The sequence below is a fragment of the Colius striatus genome, chromosome 1 (assembly GCF_028858725.1).
Source record: "Colius striatus isolate bColStr4 chromosome 1, bColStr4.1.hap1, whole genome shotgun sequence".
In the NCBI taxonomy this organism is placed as follows: domain Eukaryota; kingdom Metazoa; phylum Chordata; class Aves; order Coliiformes; family Coliidae; genus Colius; species Colius striatus.
The window spans coordinates 55,162,748-55,186,190 of NC_084759.1; the positions used below are offsets into that span (position 1 = coordinate 55,162,748).

A 23,443-nucleotide genomic window follows, 5' to 3' on the forward strand; every position below is an offset into this window, starting at 1 on the left:
GCCTGTGATATGTATAAAACACACACACAAAAAGAAACTATAGGAGAATGCCAAACACTCTTTTCAGAAAACTTCCTCTTGGTTGTGTTTGACACTCTTCCCTCCACTATAATGCCAACCTCAGAAGCACAGTATCTGTTACTAAAGAGTATTCACATTTAGTCAATATTGTAAGCCAGAGACAACAATCCTATTCTTTATAGATATAATTTGTAATAATAGATTTTTGAAGGCTTCCTGATTCCCTGATTGCTTTCAAAACTAAGCCACCGGCAACACTTAAGTTATAGAGAAACACAATCCCTGCAAAAGGTCACAGACAGTGGAGCGAGCAGCCTTATAAAAAAGGGAAGAGAAATCCATATTAGCACAGGTTTACAGCATCTAACTAGAAATTACTTGATTATTTGTGTGCTACAAAATAGAACTTAAACACATGGATTTTGCTGAAACTTGACTCAAAAAGGGATTATGGGTAATTGTCAGCAGGCAAGGTATCAAGTGTACTTGTGAAGTATGTCATTCACATGAAGTGTCACAGTCACAGAAAAGATATTAAAAAGGCATTCCAATATCTGGTAGGGCATTCCATGGTCTGAGTTTAGCTGGTTCATCCAGGTGTCTTCTTGTTGTGGATGGAGCTACAGGTTGAGATTTATCCGCTTGCAACAACCCAGTTCAGAAACAGCAATCGGCAAGCCTGTGACTTGCCACAAGCTGATCCACGGACACTGCAGAGGGGAAGTCTGGCAAGGATAAATCACTCAACTGTACCCGGGACTCAGTAAGTCACAACACCTGTGAGGATCTGGCTATGTCGTCTTACTCTTGTTAACTGGTTTGCCTCCATTCATTATTGCAGACGCACTTGTGCTTTTACTTGGAGTTACCCCAGCCTTTGGCACTGTTTCTCCGATATCATGCAAAGATGGTTCTCGATACATGGCAACTGAGGGGAAAAAAAGAGAAAAGGAGAGACATTTTTAAGAAAGGCTCCTCTCAAATATGATTTTCTACAGCAGCTGATATTGTAAAATAATCCAAATTCATTTGGCATGTGAAGGGAACTATGTACTTTGACAGATACTTGTTTGGTGTGACTAATGGTTTTGCTTGACTCTCCAAATTTCTCACTTCTTCTGTGTATCACCTAAAAACACAATATGAAACTGAATGCTTGCTTGTTTGATGGAAACTATAGAAGCCTTGGAAATGAAAAACTGCTGTTCTGTCTGGATAAGGTACACATGCAAAAATATACATATATATACACACACATATGTATCTGCATATATATATATATACACACTCCTTAAATATTCTTCACATTTTTAAAAGTAAAATATCATAAGACAGATGGTGTTTAACAAATAGGATCATATGACACAGTTGTCTAGACTTAAGTGTTCTTTTTTTTTGCCCTACATTGCAAGAGTAGACTTGATTCCAGTTCTACAAAGTAGAATGTAGTACATCCGTCTTCCAAATGTGAGGAGCTTGGCCATCATCTGTTCAGGTGTATACTGAAGAAATGTTTAGGTCAGTGCTATGGAGAGTACATAAGAGGTTTGTGTTTTTTTCTTCCTCCTTTCCAAAAGTGTATGCAGTAGTCACTGATCTCCACTGAATGCAGAAGTGCAGAAAACTCCAAATTAAACTATTAACTGAATCCTTAGAGGAAGTAAAAGTTACCCCCTGGGCTTCAGTCCCTATCTAACCACTTTAAATCCTTTGAGGAAAATACATGTGTTCAATTACACAGTTCCAGCATTAAGTTGCCTTAATGATTAATACTCTTGGATAATTCAATTTCATTTTCCATGTCACTGAATCAGGTAATATTTCCACTTATACCAAACTTCAGTAGAATTTATTTATATCAGAGCAACATTAAGAAAGATGTCAAAGCAGTCAAAGGAATTAATCATCACACTATGATTTCTGGACTGGCTGTGTTCTGCCATGGAGAGCACAATGCCTTCATCCCTTGGCTAATTAGAGTAGGAGGCTGGAGCATCAAAGTAGTGACCTTGATCTTCAGTGGGTGAAGTTTCATAATAAATATGAAGGGCCTCATAGCATCATTAACTAATCAAATACTTGTACTAACATTTCCAATGACATAATGTAAATCCTTTTATGGCTTCTGAAAGTCTGAAATTAAATGTCTTCTCTAGAGTACATAAGGCTGGTTATGATCTATGTCTTCAGAGTGCCCCCATATCTGTGTTTAGGACACTTTGCTGATTAATTAAAAGAGCTTGATGAAATAATACCATGACCTACAAGATATTAAGTCAAATAACTTGAGATGTAACTATAAAGTAAAGAATTACATAGCTGAGCTGTCATATTTGATGACTCTCACGGGCAAGTTATTTCTAAGCCCTAAGCTGTTTTAGAGTCTGACTATCTGAACATTAATGAAAAAAAGTAACTTCTTCCCTTAAAATATATAAATTGAGGTTGCTTTTAAAAATGCAATGACCTTCCCTCCCTACAATTCTTTTTATTTAATATAATCATGTAAATTGTCGATATTGTTCAGAGCTCATGAAAATACTGTAAGCTTTTGCAAGACAAGGAAAGTGCAAAGCCAGCAATCTGAGTTCAAATCTGAAGTAAAAGCATAGGATTATTCAGATTCTTTCCTTATGATGAAGCTCTAAAACATTCAAAAAAGTAGTTATGTAATAAAAAAAAATTATCTTAAAATGTTAAAATAAATGGAACTGCTTGAATAAAACAAACCCAGGTCTACGTTTTCAGACGTAACGAGACATCTGAAATGTAATGAGGCAATTTTCAGAATGACTCCCGTGTAGCGGTGATATCAATGACATTTGGAGTGCCATCAGACATGAAGCAAAAGGCATCATAGGTTTCTAAAAGCCTGCAGAAGACATAGGATACCCCAAAAGCCCCAAGATATAAATAAATGCATTTTTGAGAGAATCTGTAGCATCATTCTAGTGTGTAAGGTTAGTATTTTATTTGCTTCTCCTTTGGTTTAAAGGCCAACTTACAAAAGTTATCAACTGGCTAAGTAATACAGTAGGATTTATTTTATAGAGATCTTTGTGTTTTGTATCAGAAAGCTTTTACTTTGAAATGTTGACATTTCATCCATTCCCCTTGTAACTAACAATTATCCTACAATATCCACTATTTCACTCTGCTTAATGAAAGGACTGCAAGACTCACAACAGCTTTTGTCCCTGCTGAGAGAATATTTTAAAAACAGCACAACAGACTTCCACAAAAGGCTCCTTTTCTTGCAAAATGACCTCTTAATCCCTGGAAAAAGTGTTTCTACACCTGCCCTTTCTAGCATCACTATGCCGAAGCACAACACTGCTCCATGAATCCTGGGGACTGTCATTCGGAATGGTTCCTGTGCATGCACGGGGAATGCACATTCACAAAGGGCATTTTAGAAACCATTCCCTCTTCTTCGTTTAAGATTTATACAAGGATATGCCAGCGATGGACTTAGCCTCACCTTCCAATGGCTTGGGTAGAAAATGAGCTGCTGGTTTTGTTTTCTTCACTCTGTTTCCTTTCATGACCTGCCCTTCTTTGTTCAGCCCCAAGAACCAGGCCCTTCCGGACTCCTGTTGTCTGTAGAGCATGGATGAGTAGATTACATAATAATTTTCAAAAACAGACTCCTTGAATTTGCACTCTGGTGTAAAAAGTTCCTGTGGGAGGAAAAGAAAATATTAATGATATCTCTAAAGTACAGCCTCTATTTTTTTAACTTACAAATACTTCTTCATGAGTTTAATATACAACTTATAACAAAGATCTGCTTTGAGACCAGGAGATGTGTCTTCCTTTAGAAGATATCCAGGTGAAGCGATTTCACCTGTCATGGGTGCCTCTGTTTTCCCACCTGTGCTGCAGGGATAATGTAATTTCAAAGTAGGGAGGAAGCGACGCAAGCATAAAACCACTCTTTAAAATACAGTCTTAACTGTTATTGTGCTTATTTTTCTTATAGGGTATTCTGGTAAAAATTAAGAAAGACGATCTTAAAATAGTATTAATGAGAAAACAGTTGCTCTGCTTTAACACACTAAATGCAACAAACTTCCTCTATGGTTTATAACAGCTTAAATATGCATAATTTCCTAAAGTGTTTGTCATGAAACACCACAGAAAAATACTATTTTGATGTACAAATTTCCATACAAAGAAAAATAATTTCTACTGACCTCCTCAGCATTCATCCTCAAATGGGAATGCTTTTCAGATGTCATATTCAGTGACATGGCAGTTGTCCTAAACTCTTTACTAAGGGTAACCTAAGCGCAAATTTCTGTAGTCCCATAGCCAAATAGTTTTGGGGTTTTTTTGTTAACAAGCCAAGTAACAGTAACAAAAGAAACAGTGTGAACATATATTGGGAGAGTTTACCAAAATCCTTTGAAAAGAATCAGCAAGTTGATAAGCAAATAAAATTACATTTAAAATATCATAAGAAATCAGGATTCTATGAGAATGTGATTTGCTGTTTGTACCCATCTGTGAAACCTGTGGAAGATATAAGAAATAAAAGATGAAGGTAGATATGGAAAAGCAGAAGGAATATCACTAATCTTTCAGAGCACAAAGTGCTCAGTCCTGAAACCTCTATTTTATATTTCTTTCAGTTATCGTTCCCAAGAGGTATAAATGTGGAAATGTCGTATGTTTTAACTTCTCTGTTCACAGTCTTTTTCTTTTCCTTCCCTCCCCCCCCGCCCCCATTTCTTTTTACTCCTGACCCCATGCAGTATTGAGTTAACACCCAGCAGGTAGTGTGTTTTCAGGATCTCTATGTCATCCCCAGCTGCCTATATACTGTATAAACTTCACAGCTGTTTCTGCCACAAATTTCCTTTCTGGAAATGAAAGTCCTTAAAGACACGGTTGCCCATATGATAGAGAAAAGATACAAAGAACTTTTCTGAATCTGCACTAAATGTCACAGTGTAAAAACCAGGTCTCCTAGTGTTACAGAGTACACAGCATTTGTGTAAGTTATCACCAGTAAGCAAACCTATCTTGATGTAGATCAGACATTCCATTAGCTTTCTCAATTATGGAGTATCTTTTAATCTCAAATAAAAAGAATTAGTGTATTTTATCTAGCAACAGGCTGCAGCAGCTGGGAAATAATCTGTGAACCTGCCCTAAAATAGGTTGCTTTGCCTGTGTGAGCAAGCACGCATTGGTCTATAGGTCACACTAACTGGCAGGGTAAAAAAAAATATTCCCTGATGTATGCAATGGCCATCTTTTTGCACTACCACTTCTTTACCACCTATGCAGGCAGCTGCATTTATTATATAAACATGCAGAAATGCAAATAGTCTATTAGAGGCACCAAAAGCTAATGACAGGAAATATCTTAAGTACACTTCTTCTTTGCCATAGGGGCTTTTTCTCTCTCTGTTCCAAGACTTTAAGACATCTTTTGTTTGGGTTACTCCTCCTCCACTGATTTCAATCATGGTAGGGCTCAAGGAAACTCAAAATAAAACCAGAAGGCAGGGTGGCACACTAGAGGGAATGCCTGTTAAAGCCTAGCACAAGCATTTACATGCAAGTCATGTTCCAAGGCTGTTGAAACAGCAGATGCTAATCAGGAAATGCCTACACAGCTCTCCTTATTACCTGCTTCACTGCAAATGCCACCCTCTGTGTTCCCCACTAAGTTTTACTTCCTTGTAAAGCTCAATTACCATAAACACTACTTCTTAGCCAATTCTCACATTTTTCTTTTTTTCTATAAATAAAAGCTGTTTGTGATTCCATGCACCCTTATACTAGAGATTGTCGGCTGCCTGTAAATGCTATTTGTGCGTTTCCCCAAACAATATCTATTAGGATACCGAAATGAGATCCCTTTGACTCATATCCCTCTTTTGAATCACACCTTGCTTTTTCCTCTCTCATGTCTCTGGCACATACCATAATGTTTCTGAAAGTGCACAGCATATGAAGCCATAGGTATTTACCAAACTAAAAAAAATATGTCAACACTTGTCAACAGTTACTTTATGACAATTACTTGGTGACTCCTGGATGTAAACTGATAGACTGGGCAAACTGGCATCGTTATTATTTCTTTCTTAGTTATGAAAAACATAATAAAATTCTTCTTATTTATTTACATAGAAGGAAGAATCAAACCCAAAGATTGCATTGTGCCTTAAAATACTGCACCTGTCCTAATCCAGATGCCTGGGTAGTGTAATAGCCGTGGATAGGGTTTGCATTCACCCACTATATTAAGATGCAATTCTGCTTCAGATAAACTCTTGGTCAAGATATCACTTACAAACATGTTACTTCAAAGCAAGCTTGTAGTTCCAAAGATATGGTGAGTATTCATTAACGAAAATGAGGCACCTGAAGATGACTATGCACTTCAGTCACCAGTTCATCTGAGGAAAGAATTACTCAGGGACTTCAGAAGTAGGCACCTTCCCTGGGACTCGGGTGGAAACTGAGTATTTCTAAGAGTGGTGTCTAAAGCCTTACCTCAGACACCATCTCAGCTGGCTGAAAGCCTGTAAGAACCTGTAATTTCTCCAGTAAAACAGCCATGACACCTAAAATGCTGTTTATTGCATGCACCTAGGACAAATCTAGATCTTTACACCTAAGACTCAATCCAGTAAGGACACTCAGAAAAATTACTAATGTGCTAACAGCACCAACTTTAAAAAAACTCACCCACAGATGACTTCGTTCAAATCCATCACTGGAGGGAAAGGCCGTACAATGGCATTTTATAAGCGGAACTCAATGGTGAGGGCGCTCCCTTAGGCTACCTGCCTATCTGTATCCAATCTGATGGAACCCAAATCTACATCTGGCTGACATGAATGATTTAGATCTTCCCTGCAATAATGACTTTTTGGGTTTTGATCCCAGAACATTTTGTATCAGGAAGTGAATGAATAAATCACAAAACATGCAGACATGCCTTGCAAACAAGAACGTCTGTTTAGGATTTCTCTTCCAAGGTCAGTGCCCAGATTTAACCTGTGTGGTTTTCTCCTGTCAAAGCAACTATTGAGAAACAAAGTATATACCATCTGCCAATTTCCAAAACCCCAGGAGTGGGTTCTGGCTGCAAACTGCAATCTGATACAGCTTCCTGGGTCACTAAAGAAGTGAAACATATATAAAATTGCACCTTGCTGAAAAGAATTTTCACTTGGATTTTTTTTTTTTTTGCCAGCTTCCTATCAAGCTGTTGCTTGATGTGAGTGCTATTTGGAGAATGCTTTCATTCTTTTAGTTGCTGTAGCATTAATAAGTATCAGAACACTCAGACTGAGGGTTAAAACTCTTGGAATCAAAAAGTCATTGAGTAAATTGAAATATTTGAGTTATAAGTGTAACTTCTAGCAGCTGGGCTTTCACAATTCAGTCTGCTCTATGTAGCTAGCTTTAATGAAGTTGCAAATATCCATTTGAAGCCATGGTCTTTCACTTAAAATAGTCCCCACAAAGCATAGATTTTTTTTTTCTACAGCTCTCAGAAAGAAGAAATAATATGCAGCTATGAACATGATATCTATGCTGCAAACTACAGAGTTGCAAAGCAAAATCTAGCATGACAGCACAGCTAGCCATATAGCTTCTAGAACTACATGAACCGCTGCAATTTGAAATTATATCTCTGTTTATTAAGTCAATTAATAATAAGCTGTCAGAGATGAACATGGTGTAACCTTCCATTGCACACCATGTGAGTCAGTGTAAGACCAAGGATCTACTGTGGTCATCAAAACAGGCAGTTCCAATGACAAGGGTTTCCACAAAAGTTTCCTACCTTTTACTCTTGAACTTTCAAACCTCTTTAAATTTGTGTTTTATTCTGAAATATAGAAAAGGAGGGTATTGTTCTAGTTATAGCTCACAGAAGTGACATAGCTAACAGCCTCTTGAACTGTAGCCAGCAGCAAATGAGGAAGCAGTAGATTCCCCTGGAGATGGGCACAAAGGGACTCATTCATCACACCAGGCAGCAAAACCCATAGCTGAACTAGCTACAGCCTGTCCTTGGTGCCAAGCAGAAAACACAACCAGAAGACAAATTCAAATACATTGCCAGACGAGGAACAGACAGTGTAATCAAGCACTGCAAAAAGACCTGATACTATTTATTATTTGCACTTAGCAGTCTAGGTCATGGAACAGGATCTCAGTGCTTTGCAAGTACAGATCAAGCAAAGTCTGCCTGCTGTGAATACTTTTCAATCCAAATAGTGACTGATACAGGACAGAAAACCCACCCAAAACATTCAGACAATAATCTCAGCATGCTACCAGCTGGTTATCAAACATGTTTTTGTAGGAATGATGATAAAGGATTTTTAAGGAGGGACTGGAGAAAGGACAACACTAGCTCTGTGGAGGCTTGTGAGAAACTTCTGCAGAGTGAAGAGAGACAAAATAGTCATCACAAAGGTATTTTGGGGCTTAGAGGCTAGCAACACAGAAATTAAGAGCAGTGAGTGACATTTTAGTGGTGGATAGAAAGGTTGGAAATGACTCATGAAGAAGGGTCTTAAAATTGAAAAGAAGCAGTCGGTGTTTAATGAGGAGAAGGCACTCAAAAGAGAAGAGAAATACAGTTTAAGTAATGAAGTTGGGAAATGAAATTTGTAGCAGACTTCTGAATGGAGATTGTGGAGGTAGCACTATGTTTTTTAGCACAGGAGGGGGGAATGCTGGAGTAACTGAGATGTGAAATGGTAAGATCCTAGAAGACAGCGGCAGTGCTGTAGAAGGGCAAAAGGCCATATAATAGGCATATTTCTGCAGCAAAACTTGTAAGATCTGGAGGCATCACCTGCACATCAGAACTGGAAGATACCTAAATTGATATTTCTCTGACTTGCTGCACACTGAATTAGATGAGTTAGACTGCCTTCTTATGGTACACCTATTAGAAAAATGCCAGAGAATAAAGAAGAGTTATTGAGATTTCCCATCCACAGCACCAAATTTTCCAACTCTCAAGCTGACCAAAAGGCTACAGTTAACAATGATCTTGTTCAAGAGTTCTTCAAATGGCAGAAAACCCAGCAATACATGAGTAGGCAGATAAAAGCATATTTTAAATTATAACTTGATCCCAAATTACTACTTATATACACTAGTCAGGGGAAGTCTCATATATCTCTCTCCCCATGCACATAGAAGTTAGTATTATAACACAAGCAGTGCTCAGGTTTTGATGTTCTTTTGATAGGTACCTGCAATTCAGAGTCATCATCACCTCAGTGGGACATGGCTGAAACAGAACAAAATTTCCTTGATATAAACATTTATGATATATGTTATTGAAGGTTTTACAGTTCGACTCCCAAAGTGAAGTAATGTTTCTCAAATGAAGCTCGTCCTGCTGATCTGAATCATGACCCTCACATTAGGAGTGACTGAAACAAGGTTGTTTAAATTTGAAAGAAGTTTTGGGGAAGCAACGTGGAAAAGATTGCTATTTTTTAAAACTGTCTTTATAGAATTTATGTACCAAAACTTCAACAAAAGTTCAAGAGAAGAACTGCTAAAAAAGCGTTGCCTCACCTGAATAAAAGAAACAAAAGACTATCGATAAGCCAAACTTTTATCTATGGCAGCCCACCGTCATCACACGTTATAGCATAGGGTCAAATAGAATATCCTCCTTCATCCCCACAGACTTATAAAAGATGGTGAAATTATTTTTTTGCTTCAGTCCCGCTACAAACTTTCACAGAAAAGTGTGATTTTCTTCTTGAGTACAGCCTCAGCTATAAAGGAAATGCAATCAAAATCCTTGTGCCAGTGAAATGAGATGCTCTTTCTCCAAGAGTACAAACTCCTCCCACCTAATCCTCAGCGCCTAGTTTCCCTTAAGATTTAAAATTGTAGTAAAAATCTGCATTAAGGCTTCAGCTTATACACCAACCATAACTCCTTGCTGCATCAACAGAGAAAGACATCTTTTATCATCTGTAGAGCATGTCCAATTGAAGAAATTCAGTATCAGTAAAGAAAGGCACACATCCCTAGGCATGACTAAGAGAAATTGTATGCGTTGTGGGGAATATTTTCTTCCACTGCTGTAATAGGGTGTTTTTGAGACGAATATGAGTAAACCAGCCTATCTTTCCCAGTCACTTCCACTCAGAACAGCCATAATTCATCAGCTTGTAGACAGCAACACGTTCTCAGCTAGAAAAGGTCAGTGCCAAGGGGAAAATGGGACAGCACTAAATTAAGAGCCTGAAAGGAAGGATTTAACAACATAGCTGTTGAAACAAACCATGATGGGCTGAGGAAGAAATTCTCATCCAGTCGCCCATCAATCCACCATTCTCCTCCTGGATGAATAATTCAGGAGGAATACAGAGTACTTTCAGATATAGACCGAACTTTTCCAAACGACAGTGGAATTTTTTGACACAATTTTATCCAGACACTTACAGTCATTACTGTAGACAACCTTCTAGAATTCAAATGCCTAAAGTAATATAAGCTATCAACAAAATAAGCAAAAGAGTTATTGAAATGGCCAAGCACCCAGAAAGAACCAAAGAGGATGACCTTTTCTTACCACTAACAAAATCTCTGCTCCTCTGCAATATACTTTAATGTCAGATAAGGAAAATTGATTCTAGTTTTCGCCACTGCGTGACTGGTATATTAGCATTAATTAGCTGTTATTGTACAATGTCAGATGGAAAAGGATGAGTTCATATATATATATATATATATATATATATATATATATATATATGGTGTTGTTACAAGTATTTGCAGAGCTCCTTGAGTATGATAGTATGACATGTCCACAACTATCTAAGAATGCAAAAATAAACATAAATAGATGTAATTCAGAGGTATTTTGTAAGGTATAGTTTAGGCTCTTTCAGTTCTACATGTTCCTTCCAAAAGATGTGTGAATTTATGAAAGTTTTAAATGGGTGTCATTCACAAGCTGAGAAGCTAGAAAAAGTTGCAAGAACACTCAAGTTATAAGAAGTGGCCTACTTTAGTGCACTCTTTTTCATTTCTTTTTTCTTTACAGTTGTGAGCTTGTTTTTCTGCTTGCAGTCTTTTTTTATGGCCTATCAATGCATGAATTATACTGCCTGAAGAATCAACTGTTACAAAAGACAGGGGCTGGGATGAATGTAAGTAAATTTGGGTAATCAGTTACATGAAGTTCTTGCTACTATTTCTTTGTCATCCTTTTGGTGTTTTACGCTGTATGTTCGTAAGAAGAATGTGAAAAGGAAGCCCAGAGGAACCTCAGTCTGAGGAGACTAGTGCAATGCAAAACCCTCCTGTAATAAGTGTAACCAGCTCTCTGAGAAAACACATTAGCCAAGTCTTCCCTTAGTTTTGTGACACAAGCCTCAGTTGACCACTGAAAGCTAGGAAGCAAAGGGTACAGAGACCACTTTCAGAGTTTTGTTACTTATCTCTTGTTACACAGTAAATACGTATTTTGGGAGAAAAACAGTAATTCTTTGCTTCTTTCACTGTGCATCTTCTCACTCACCTCAGTCCTTCCGCTGCAGAAGCATAGCTTTTAAGTATTCAAAGATTTCCCCCATTTCCTTACAATATAGCTTTCACACATGAAAATGAAGGGCTCTAAATCTATTCTCTGCCCTCTCTCCTCTCCTTTTCCAATGGAAAGGTAGAAAATGATGAACACGAAATTCAAAAGATCTCTCAAACATGACAAGCTAAGAGGCTCTTAAATATTCTGTACTCTTTCCTGCTACACATTTTTGTTCTTTCATAAAGATGGATGTCTTCAGCACTGCTTCACTTAAATATAAAAACTCAATGCACACCCAACACAGTGCTGCCCACCACATAATGCCTGTCCAGAAAAGGTAAGACAGGAGCAAGTGCAGTTGCCTGTCTGGAAATTAATGATTATAAACAAAAATCCTGAATTTCTTTCTAGTATTTAGAAATGAAAGTGCAGGAAATATTTTAATATGCATATCTCATGCAAACAGTAATTTTCACTAAAAAAAAAGAAATCTTTTCACTTAATATATCACAATTCATACAGAGATCTAAAAATATTTTCCTGTTATTATTTAATTTTCATGGTATCTTTGTGACTGTTAGAAGCATCCATTACCAGAAGAAACTTGAAGTACAGAGTTTCACACCTAAATATTCAGAAACTCTCTAATGAATCAATACCAAAGAAAAAAGAAAATTAATTCTGTCTCTTGTTTTAACTAAACAGTTGATGGGAAATAAAATGCTAGTTCCTAAAATGTATATTTTGAATGGCATCACACTGTTAGCCAGTCAGAAGTAGTGAAACACTTTTGTGTATATAATCATAGAATCATAGAATGGTAGGGGTTAGAAGGGACCTTTAGAGATCACCTAGTCCAACCCACTGCAGAAGCAGGTCCACCTAGATCAGGTCACATAAGAACATGTCCAGGCGGGTCTTGAAGACCTCCAAGTAAGGAGACCCAACAACCCCTCTGGGCAGCCTGTGCCAGGGCTCCCTCACAGTAAAATAGTTTTTTCTTATGTTCAAGTGGAACTTTTTGTGTTCCAGCTTCATTCCATTAGCCCTTGTCCTGTTGCTAGATATCATTGAAAAAAGGGATGCCCCAACCTCCTGACATAATTCTACGTTAAAAATGCAGAAACTTAGTGAATCTTATTAAACAGGAGATGATTACAGGCAAGTGCTAACACACACTCAGCAATGATGCTTGTTTTTGCTATGGATGGTTTATAGCATATAGACACATCCTGATGTCTGGATAGCAACAAGTTGGTAAAGGTTGATTATGAACAATGTGAATATATACATGTTTAACAAAACCCATAAAAAGGCACCAGAGTGGTGGCAAAGGATTAGGGCTTTTTATTTGCCTCGGTGTTACAAAATGCACTGCAGAACTAAATAAAACAGAAAAGTTTAGAAATAGCTTTACCAAATAGCATTCGTAACAATAATAAAGCAAGCAAGATTTTTATCCATAGCTGCTGTCAGCTGACAATCAATGCCACTACTTGCTCAAGGTGACAGAATTCTGAAATTTTCCCATAAAATCAGTTAGCCCCTTCTGCTCAAACCTCTACCTAACTCCTCTATGAGTTCCTATTCCTGTGGCTGTCCTGTGGAAAGCCAAAGCTTGATATTGCATGGATAACAACATATTGATCCTAAAGCAGCAATTCTGAAGGATAATGAGATGCACAGACATCCAACTTTTAACCCTTCTAACCTAAGGAACACAGACTGCAAAAGGGGAAAAAAACCTTGCATCTGCAGTAATCTAATCTTCTCTATATCCTATTGCTTTCCAGCAGAATTCATTCTACCATGCCACACACACACCAGTTTTTTGCAAAAAGGCTCAGCTGTGGTGAATATGTTTCCAAGAAAGCAAAGAGGTTTTACTCAGGATTATGGTTGCTTTTCCGGCTTCCTGGAAGTGAATTTTCATCACATCGCTTATGTTCCTGAGAAATGGAGGATCTCGTTCTTTGCCAATATGGCATTAAAATTCATTATCTATTGACTTGGCTGTCTAATTGCAAAGATAAATGGAGCAAAAAACTCATATATTATTATTGAACTATGTATAAACACAACTGTAGGCATAGGATCAGCGTCAAACTATAGCCTACTCAAATAAATCAGTGTGTAACCCACATTTGACTGGCAAAGGGAACACAATAAATACAAGTATTAAGGTATTCCATACTACATCACCTGTAAGAAGTAGAAGCGAACTGCTGAATGCAAAGAAAATACTGTGTTGAGGACTTACAAACAGCTTATTGATTTCTAAAGCAAAAAACATAGAGATGAAAATATCAGCTATTTTGATTTCCAAGTGTGTTGGAAACACAATTTTTCACCAGTTCACCAAAGCTAATGACAGCTTCTCATATCTTTCTTTCACAAAAAGGTATGCATCAAGCCATATACTAAACATAAATGCTGAACTGCAAAGGACAGGAAAGGCTGGAAACGGACTGAACTTCAATCAGTGACTTGGTAACTCCCAGCTAATGCCTGGTGATGCCTCTGAAGTTACCTTGATCTCAGTTGGCTTTTCAGAAAGCAATTACTAACCTCTGGGTTATGAAAACTAATTTATCCCTTAGTCCCGAGCTCCTTAGACCTTGGTGTTTCTTGATAACGTTCTTGCACCTTTTTTCATTGCTTACAACTTACTTGAAGAGCTTTGGTGTTGTTTCCTGTATTAAAACTCCTATTTTCTCCTTAACCATGGCCATGAGCCTGTGCTAAGGACTCTGTCTATGCCAAGGCTGTTATTTTCTATGGCCAGAATGTCTTCCTCCCACTTCATGTCCATCTGCTGGCTCCAGCTCTAGCCAGGGGCTTTTCTCCAAGTGGGGAAATTTTTTTAAATAGCTGCCTGAAGTCTTTGTAAAAAGTGGCATGAATGAAGTCCTGAGGAAGTAACAATCATGATAGGTTAAAATTCATAGTTAAGTTTCATTGAAAAAAAAGGTGAAGTTGAAGAAGAAAGGAAACAAGATAAGAGGATGCATGCACTTACTCATAGTCATTTCCTCTCACCCTACAACCTTGATTCTAAATTTCAGCATTGTGGCCAAGGACAATGGAGATACATCCCTAAATTACTCATCCATGGAAGAAGTTCACTAAAATTTCTGTACTTGCTTTTCAGATTATTTCCTGTCATTCATCCTCCTCGGTTCTTTTATAATCTTTTTTGTTACTACATATTTACAAGCCTGTCTTCTTTTCTGCATGTACCCAGATCTCACAGATATTAAGAAAGCCCACCAAAACAAACAAAACTCCAATAACAGAATAAAAAAAAAAATCTAGCAAGACTGTTGAGAGAAGCTTAGAACGGAGGAAAAAAAAAATCCAGCAAGAAAAAGGTATCCCACCATTAGACCACGCTGTAATTCCTCCAGAGCAAAGTTCCTTGTCATTACTTTTCTTAGATATGCAGACTTTTTCTTTGACTGCTGTCTCATTGTCAAGCAAGGAATGTATCTCTTTACCTTGACCTTAAAATGACATCAAATAGGGCAAAGATTTGCCTACTAATACTTTCATCTCTTGAGCTATAAACTCAAAACTCTCTTATCCTCAGCCTTATCTGGATTTCCAGTTTCCCCCCCTGTGTCCCAAAGGCGTTGCATGGCATGCATACATAAAATGTTTCAAAATGGTGTATACGTTCTGCCCTTATTCCTATTGAATTAATTTACCAAATTCTTAAAATTAAGAAAAAATACAGATAATCTCTGCTTAGACATTTGTTTGTATTTATTCTAGTCTCTACCTTTTACAGTGGATAGATAAAAACAGTACCATGTGAAGCTCTGTATCAGTCTATTTTTCTCATCGCAACTGAACTTGGTCCTTACGATTATATAAATACATAAATAGACAGATGTGTCATTTTTTAGCCAAAAATCCCCAGTGCTGCTGCCTTTGTTTAGTCAATAGGTGATTTTGTTTTTCTTGCTGCTCATAATTCCTTACAAAACACTATTTTTAACCATATCCCCATCAAAAGAAAAGTCAAAACAAGTAGACTTGAAACAGGTAGACAGAAAAGGAGACATCAGATTTGTTGGAATTTTTCCCCCCTTCTTTCACAAAAGCATTTGTGCCTGTTTAGAGAGGGCAGAGAGTGAAAGATAAAACACCATGCAGATGATTCACAAATACACTTCACTGTATGGAAACAAAGATGGACCACAGAAAAGAAGACTTATTTTTCCTGCTCTGCTGTATTTTTAAATTCTTTTTTGATTGGGTTGAAATACACATCTAATTAGCAGAAAATATGACAACACAAGGTAGGATTCAATAAGTACATTCAATATCTTAATATAATATCATATGGGATAATGGGAATCAAGGAATTGATTGTGCATATCTGTATCATAAAAACCAAGTTTCTTCCATATGGAACCAGATTACATTAAATACTGTGGCAGCCTTTAACTCAGAATTTTAGATACAGAAGCTTCACTGAAGAGGCAACTGACACAACCTTTTGACTGGGACTCAAGCAGCTGGTTTGATTCAATGACTGTCAGGGCTGATCTCACCAGGGCTGATTCGCATTGGCACAAAGGGACTGTTGGACTACCACATCTGTAACCATACTTTCTGCCATACTGACACACCCTTTACAACAAGGGGTGAGCTTGCAGAAGTAGCTGTTTATACCACTGAAATAATGTGTAAATGAGACACATGCTTTCTGTATCCATGACCTCCAAAGGCCAAAGTAAGGATTCAACATTGATAGATTTTAAAAAGTAGAAGAACAAAGGAAAGAGTGGACAAAGCAAGGGACTTTGATTGCAATAAATGGAAGGTTTTCCAAACTATTTTCTGTGTTATGTAGCCTTGTCTTCTTTCTTCTTCATCCTCACCTTTTCTTTCAAAGAAACTTAACTGAATTTTAACCTATCATGATTGGTAATTCCTCAGGACCTCATTCATGCCACTTTTTGCAAAGACTTCAGGCAGCTATTGAATAAAAGCATTGAGTTTAAGGACTATTATCTATTATTCTGTTCAAATGTCTGATTTCTATAATGATTTGAGTATCGAGATGTTGCAAAATAGCAGTAAGGAGACAGCCTGATCACAGAGCTCTGGAACTGCTATACTTCATGTATCAAAACTGAGATTGCAGAGACATTATAGGAGAAACCAGGTAAGATAACATGCAATTATACTGAATTGTAATCTCGATGAAATTTACAGCAACTGACAACCATTTTTCTTCTGCCTCTTCAGTTTGTCTGTCAGGTCTTTTTAATTGTTTGTACTTTTGGCCTAACTAAAAGCAAAGAAACAAGAAAAAAAAAAAGCCAAAACATCTAACCTGTTTTGGAAACAAGAGTAACTATCTACTACATAATTTACAATATTTTAGTACATATATATTCATTGGCTAATCCAAGGTTAATTCTTTATTCACAGATGGAAAAAAAAGACAATTCTTATCTATCCTTCTTAACTAATTAATGATCATCTACCAGATCTATTAGTGCTTAAAACAATGACAGCAGCAATTGTGGGGTTTTTTTGCAAACAATCACATGCAATCTTAAGTGAAAAAGAAACATTTCTTTTTAAATCCACATTTGAATGGACACTGGTTTCTAGTACAATTTGTTTGGATTCCTGACAATGTCACATCTCTTTAGCATTTATGACCAGGTCATTTTTACTCATACTGATATTTTATCAGTATCGGAACCTTGCAGATTCGGTTTTCACCAAGCATTCAGAGATGCCAGCAGGAAACAACAGGATATTTGGGAAACCTCAGGGTGCAGAGCAGGAAGTTTGGCTGCCAGTAAGACAGGCTGTGAAGTTTGAAATGAGACTGCTCAGAGAAAGAAGAAACCCTCTTCTTCGGGGTGCTTTGTCAGTGATTAAAAGCTGAGTGCTGCTGCTGGGAGCTGCCTCTGCATGTGTGCGTGCAGGTGTGTCATTTCTACTGCTTCTGGAAAACCAACAGTCTGTGAATTGAACTCTCCCATGGAAAAAAGCAGCAATTAAAACAATGTTGCCAGCAAATACAAAATCAGAGGTATTGGATATATAGAGAATAAACTTGTACGAGATCAATAATTAGAAAGCAGGAAGGCACTGTGAACTGTGCTCATAGTTTTTGCTGAGGTCTCAGTCTCCATCAGACAGGAGAACATGCTGTTTACATTGTGCAAGATTTACATCAATAACAAAACTGGTATTTCATGAAAAGACAAATGGGAAACCTTTTTTCTTCTTTTTTTTTTCCTTTTAATTTCTGTTAAGCTTTATATCTTCAAACATCAGTACCAGTAATTCCACCCACTATTGCCAGCAAATAGATTGGAAAAAAAATACATTTTATAGCTTGGAAAACCTGGGAAACTGAGATTAAATCCTCAAAAGCAGTCTCTGATTTTGAGATTATCATTTTAGCAGTGTTACCTGGAGGCCAAAGATTCAGCTGTGCACTGCTGGGCAGCCCCTCCTCTGCTCTCAGCAGTCTCAATAGTTCGAAAAACAGGTCAGAAATTTCCATGCCCAAAAACTACTCGTAAACAGTTTTCCCTAAACTCACAAAATCAGTTCCACTTTTCAAGCCTGCTAAAATGCTCTGCTTGCTAATGTCATTCTTCCTCAGAAAGCCCTGGGAGTGGGCACAGGCCATTTCACCACAGGTGGTCACTGTTATCCCCATGCTGTCCCATCTATACCTGCTGCACAACATACAACACAGATATTTTGCCCTCTAATTTAAAACCAGCTCACATCTAAACACATATGCAGATCAAATGCAATACAGCGTTGTGGTTACAAATCAACCCTTAAGTTCAGTGTGGAGGTGAAAAGATTTTCTGCTGGTCCTTCAGGAGAGTAATTATTTAAGAAAAAGGGAATCCATTAAATGAACTCAGAGGATAAAATTTTCATTCAGGAGAACATGTAGAGAAAAAAGAAAAGGGGGAAAAAAAAATGGCCCAAACTTAGTCTGGGGTGACCTGGACAAACACAAGGTGTGGACATGGGACAAATTTGTGTGATAAACAGAAATTCAGAGAAAAAGAGGTACAGATATTCAAGAGGCTCAGTCATATGAATTGGAAGGAAAGTTCACAAAGGCTGACACACTAGGAGAAACCTCTCCACTTATATATCCAGTGAAGTACTAGCAGGTTTTTTTAAGAGCTTCTTATAAATTTTGTCACTGCAGAATGGCTTTTTTCCTTATTAAAAAAGTACCTAGGCTCAGCTAAACATACAGGATGGGTGTTCTGAGGGCATGCCACTTCTCAGTCTGGACACGTAACTCCACCTCATCTTTTCAGCAAAAGGGGAACACTTTAGCTGTTGAATCTTCCTGACGTTCCTCTCCTTTTTTTTTTTTTAATCACTCTCTCTGCATACTCTGAGTGATCCCAGTAGAAACATTGACCCCAGGACAGAAGGGCAAACAGACAATATAAATCTCCCGAGTCTGCCAACCCTCTTCTCAAGCTGTGGACTTTCAGACCCATGCAGGACACTTAATTTTGATGTGGGATATGAAAGGGTGTGTTCACAGGACAACTGAGTTGTGCAGATGTTTTGCAGCCTGTAAATGTAAAAGTAGGCAGAGTTCTGTATAAACCAACTTTTTCAGAGCTCTAAAGTGAGCAGTTTATTTGCTCAGTTTGATATCCAGGGGAGTATCATCCACACCCAGCCTCAGCCAATCAATTTGTGTTACTGAAGTGATTTTAGAAACTGAAATTAAGTACATGGAGTCATGATCACAAAGAAAAAGGGAAAAAAAGCCCTTGCTTTTTTTTCTAACCTCTCTCTGCCTCCAGAATGCTACTGTAGGTATTTCATTATTTCCTTTTATCAATAATAACAAAGAGGTGGAATATTTGAGGGGAAAAAAAAAAATCCCTTCTCTTCCTACGCAGTGTCTGTCTCTTGCCTGACACTTCTCAGGCTCACAACATGTACAACACCCACAGTCTGCATACCTTTTACCAAAGAGATATCTGGTGCCTCAGCTTGCGTATCTATTGAACACAAGACTGACTCAAAGCTAATTTACAAAGTAGAGGTAAGATTTTGATACACTACACAGTTTGGAACACTGATAAAAATAAAATACTTGGGGCCCTCATTTAGGATAAGAATTAGCATTTTAATTACTCATTTCTGTGTGTCTGATAAAAGCATACTTGCTTTTAAAACTCAAGGTGAATCATTTCCTTTGCCTAAACTCTAAATTTTATATGGAGATTAAGCTAATCCTGGCCAGAGATTTCATCAAGTATCAACCAGTAACAACATGTCATGGCTCTCTGGATGTCCACATCAGCACAACTCTATGCCCACCATTAGCTAAAAGTGAATGCCAACATGTAGAGTGAGCATTCCCTTCTTGGCATTCATCAGCCTTTCGCGGGAATCAGTAAGAGGGAGAGAGTCAGACAAATATAAACACTGTATCCAGATGCAGAGGAGTTTCTTCACATAGGAAAAATGGAAGAAAATAGAGAGTGAAGACTAATAGTGTGACATAGGTAGTGAAAATACAAATCTTCCCTGATTCACTTACACTCACTTCCTTGAACTCTTTAAGAGGCCTCAGAGCATGGGCTTCAAACGCCCTTAAGTCAATTAAAGCCCTGAGTTTTGCATAAACAAATCACACTATGAGGACACTACAGGGATGTCTTTAAAGGTAATTTCTCCAGGAATAACCTGGCTGCTGCTTAGGATGCAGGTGCCCAGCCTGGGGGAAGCAGGGAGCTGGTGCTGGGCCAGGGAGCAGCCTCTTTGCCTGGCACCCGCCCAAGGAGTGCATAGCCAGACCCTGGGTTTTGGGGTCTCCCTGGAAGCTGCCACAGCATATGGCAGTAGTAAGCCTCCCAGGAAAACTATTGAGTCATGATGGACATTTAGCATCATTTGCTTTTTTATTCTTCTAGTCAAGTCCACCAGCTGGGGTGGGCAGGTAAAGGAAGCTCCTCCTGGCCAGGTCATGGCTCAGTTTATGAATATTAAAATAGACTCTCCCTTCACTGAAACTCATCAGATACCATGTTTTCATTATCTCAGCCATTTCTTTTATGCTTTTATTAGATTTAACTTCTAAAATAATGTCCTTGAGCAACTGAAGTTTTACATCTTTTTATTCATGTCTCACTCCTTGTTTCCATCTCAGAACAAAGGAGTTCTGCAAGTAACACCACAGTTAAAAGGTAAATTAATCACCACTTGTATTTTATGAAACATTTGTTTTTCCTAATAATTCATTGCTTCAAAAGGAAAACAGAAATAGTAAATGAACAAAAAGGGGGAAATTATTAAGTAATAACATTCTGGTTTATGTACTTTTAAATGAAATGCTGAACACTGTGTAAAAATTACAGTACTAGCATAATCTTCTCTATTTTAATGCCATAAACATTTTTCTGACTTGTTGAAACCTCTAGCAGGAGTCAATCCTCAGGGCCAACAAGCAGAATGGCAAATAGACAGAGCATATTTCAAAGCTGGGTAAAAGTAGCCTTGAATAATTTATAATCATCAATGTTTTATTTGTCTAAATATAATATTTATGAGCCTCATTTATAAAATTGCTTAATGAAACATAAAATGTTATGAGCTATAATTTATTTTAGTAAAATGAAAATCAGGAACATTCAATTAATGATATAGATAATCTCATCTGAATTGAATCCCTGTTTCTGGGTAGTCTCTAATTCTTTCTAAGGCTCAGAAGCTCCAGATACATTACTTATAGAAGAACTGTTCCTCACAAAGAGGGGAAGCCCTACACACCCAGGAGAGTGTTTGTCTTATTTACTTTACATGGAATGAAACAGCAGTTATAAAAACTCTTCACTACCTCAAATAACAAAGCCTCAATCTGCAAACACTTACAAATGTTAATAGCCTTAACTAGAATACCTAACACTGGGAGGACACTCATATATTTAAACTAAAATATATAAATAACTTTCATTAATAACATCATTATTTGAAGACAGTTACTCTGTAAAGTATTCCAGGCATTTATCAATGCAGGTTCCTGTAAGCAGATATGACCTCATCTATACCTGCCCCTGATGAAGTCACTGTCAAAATACATAAGTTTACAACCCACAGATTCAAAACCTAATTGAAGGCAAAATGCCTGGCTTGGGATACATTTCTCTCCTATGCTTTCATAGCTGAGATATTTATTCCAATGTGGTAACTGCTTCCACAAAATACTACTCTGCATGAGTAAGTCAGCTGCACATGATGTGAGTGGCAGTGCAGGGAACTAGGTCAGCTGTGCTGTTAATATAAAAGAGATTATAGCAGCTATTCTAAAACCAGAACACAAGTAATAAAGTTTAAAAAGGTCTTGGATTATTTTACAACTTTAAAAGTCCCTTCCTGTTCCATTAAATTCGCATTTTATTCTGTGCTGGTGTTTTCCTCATACTACAAGGGGATCCAACTTTTTTCTTGTGAAAAGCCATGTCTCCATTCACTCAAATGGCAAAAGTCTTACACTTGATTTATTACAGAACCAACATTATCATCTGATTGATACTAAGCATTATCATCTGATTGATAATAAGCTAAATATGAGCCAGCAATGTGCCCTCGTGGCCAAGAAGGCCAATGGCATCCTGGGATGCATCAAGAAGAATGTAGCCAGCAGGTCAAGGGAGGTTCTTCTCCTTCTCTACTCTGCCCTGGTGAGGCCTCATCTGGAGTCCTGTGTCCAGTTCTGGGCTCCTCAGCTCAAGAGGGACAGGTAACTGCTGGAGAGAGTCCAGCACAGGGTCACCAAGATGATCAGGGGACTGGAACATCTTTCACACGAGGAAAGGATGCGGGAACTGGGGCTGTTTAGTCTGGAGAAGAGGAGATTGATTTAGACTGATTTAGATATTTACAAATATCTAAAGGGTGGGTGTCAGGAGGTTGGGACATCCCTTTTTTCTATAGTAGCTAGCAACAGGACAAGGGGTAATGGGATGAAGCTGGAACACAAAAGTTCCACTTAAATATGATTCAGTAAGTAAATACATTTAAAAATCTGTTCTGGCAAAGTAATGAATCCTTTTTCCATACTAAAAGTTACATATCTCTTCAAATATCATTCCTTGCTAAAACAGAGTCAGTAATACTCTTAGCCCTTTTGAGGCCACATCTGTACTGTGCCCAGTTCTGGGCTCATCACTTCAAGACGGGCAGGGAAATTCTGGTGAGAGACCAGTGCAGGGCCACCAAGATGATCAGGGGACTGGAGCATCTTCCTTTTTGAAGAAAGGCTGCAGGATCCGGGGCTGTTCAGCCTGGAAAAGACTAAGGGGGGAACCTTATCAATGCTTTAAATTACCTATAGAGTGGGTGTTGAGAGGATGGAGTGAGTATTTTTTCTGTAGTGCACAGTGACAGGGGTAACAGACACAAGCTGGAACGCAGGAAGTTCCACTTGAACACAAGGAAAAACTTCTTTGCTGTGAGAGTGACAGAGCATCGGCACAGGCTGCCCAGGGATGGTGTGGAGTCTCTTTGGCGGTTTTCAAAATCCACCTGGACACGTCCCTGTGCAACCTGACTGAGGTGAACATGATTTAGCAGGGGGGATGGACTAGATGATCTCTAGAGGTCCCTTCTAACCCCTACCATTCTGTGATTCTACTGCCTCCCCTCTAAATATTGCTGATATCAGGTTCACTATTTCTGCCCTGTCTTTCTGAGCTCATCTGAAATCTGAATTAGACAACGTTCTTCCTCCAGCCATGTGAACGAACTTTGCTTCTTGTGTATCTTCCTTACAAACAAATGAGAGATGTTTTGGGTTCAGACACAGCTTATTATACAAATCTGAGTATAAGAGACAATTCATGA

At 38.0% G+C, this 23,443-nt stretch overlaps 1 protein-coding gene across 3 annotated transcripts in view; it reads right to left on the bottom strand.

Annotated features, from left to right (window-relative positions):
- Positions 1 to 812: 812 nt before the first annotated feature.
- The window catches only part of FGF14 (fibroblast growth factor 14), a 394,127-nt gene continuing 371,496 nt past the window's right edge, over positions 813 to 23,443 (bottom strand). For all 3 annotated transcript variants that reach the window (XM_062020551.1, XM_062020549.1, XM_062020550.1), the window contains 2 exons: positions 3,503 to 3,701; positions 813 to 949 (listed from right to left, as the gene is read on the bottom strand). In XM_062020551.1, coding sequence (XP_061876535.1) covers positions 813 to 949; positions 3,503 to 3,701 — 336 coding nt within the window. The remainder of the gene's footprint in view (positions 950 to 3,502; positions 3,702 to 23,443) is intronic.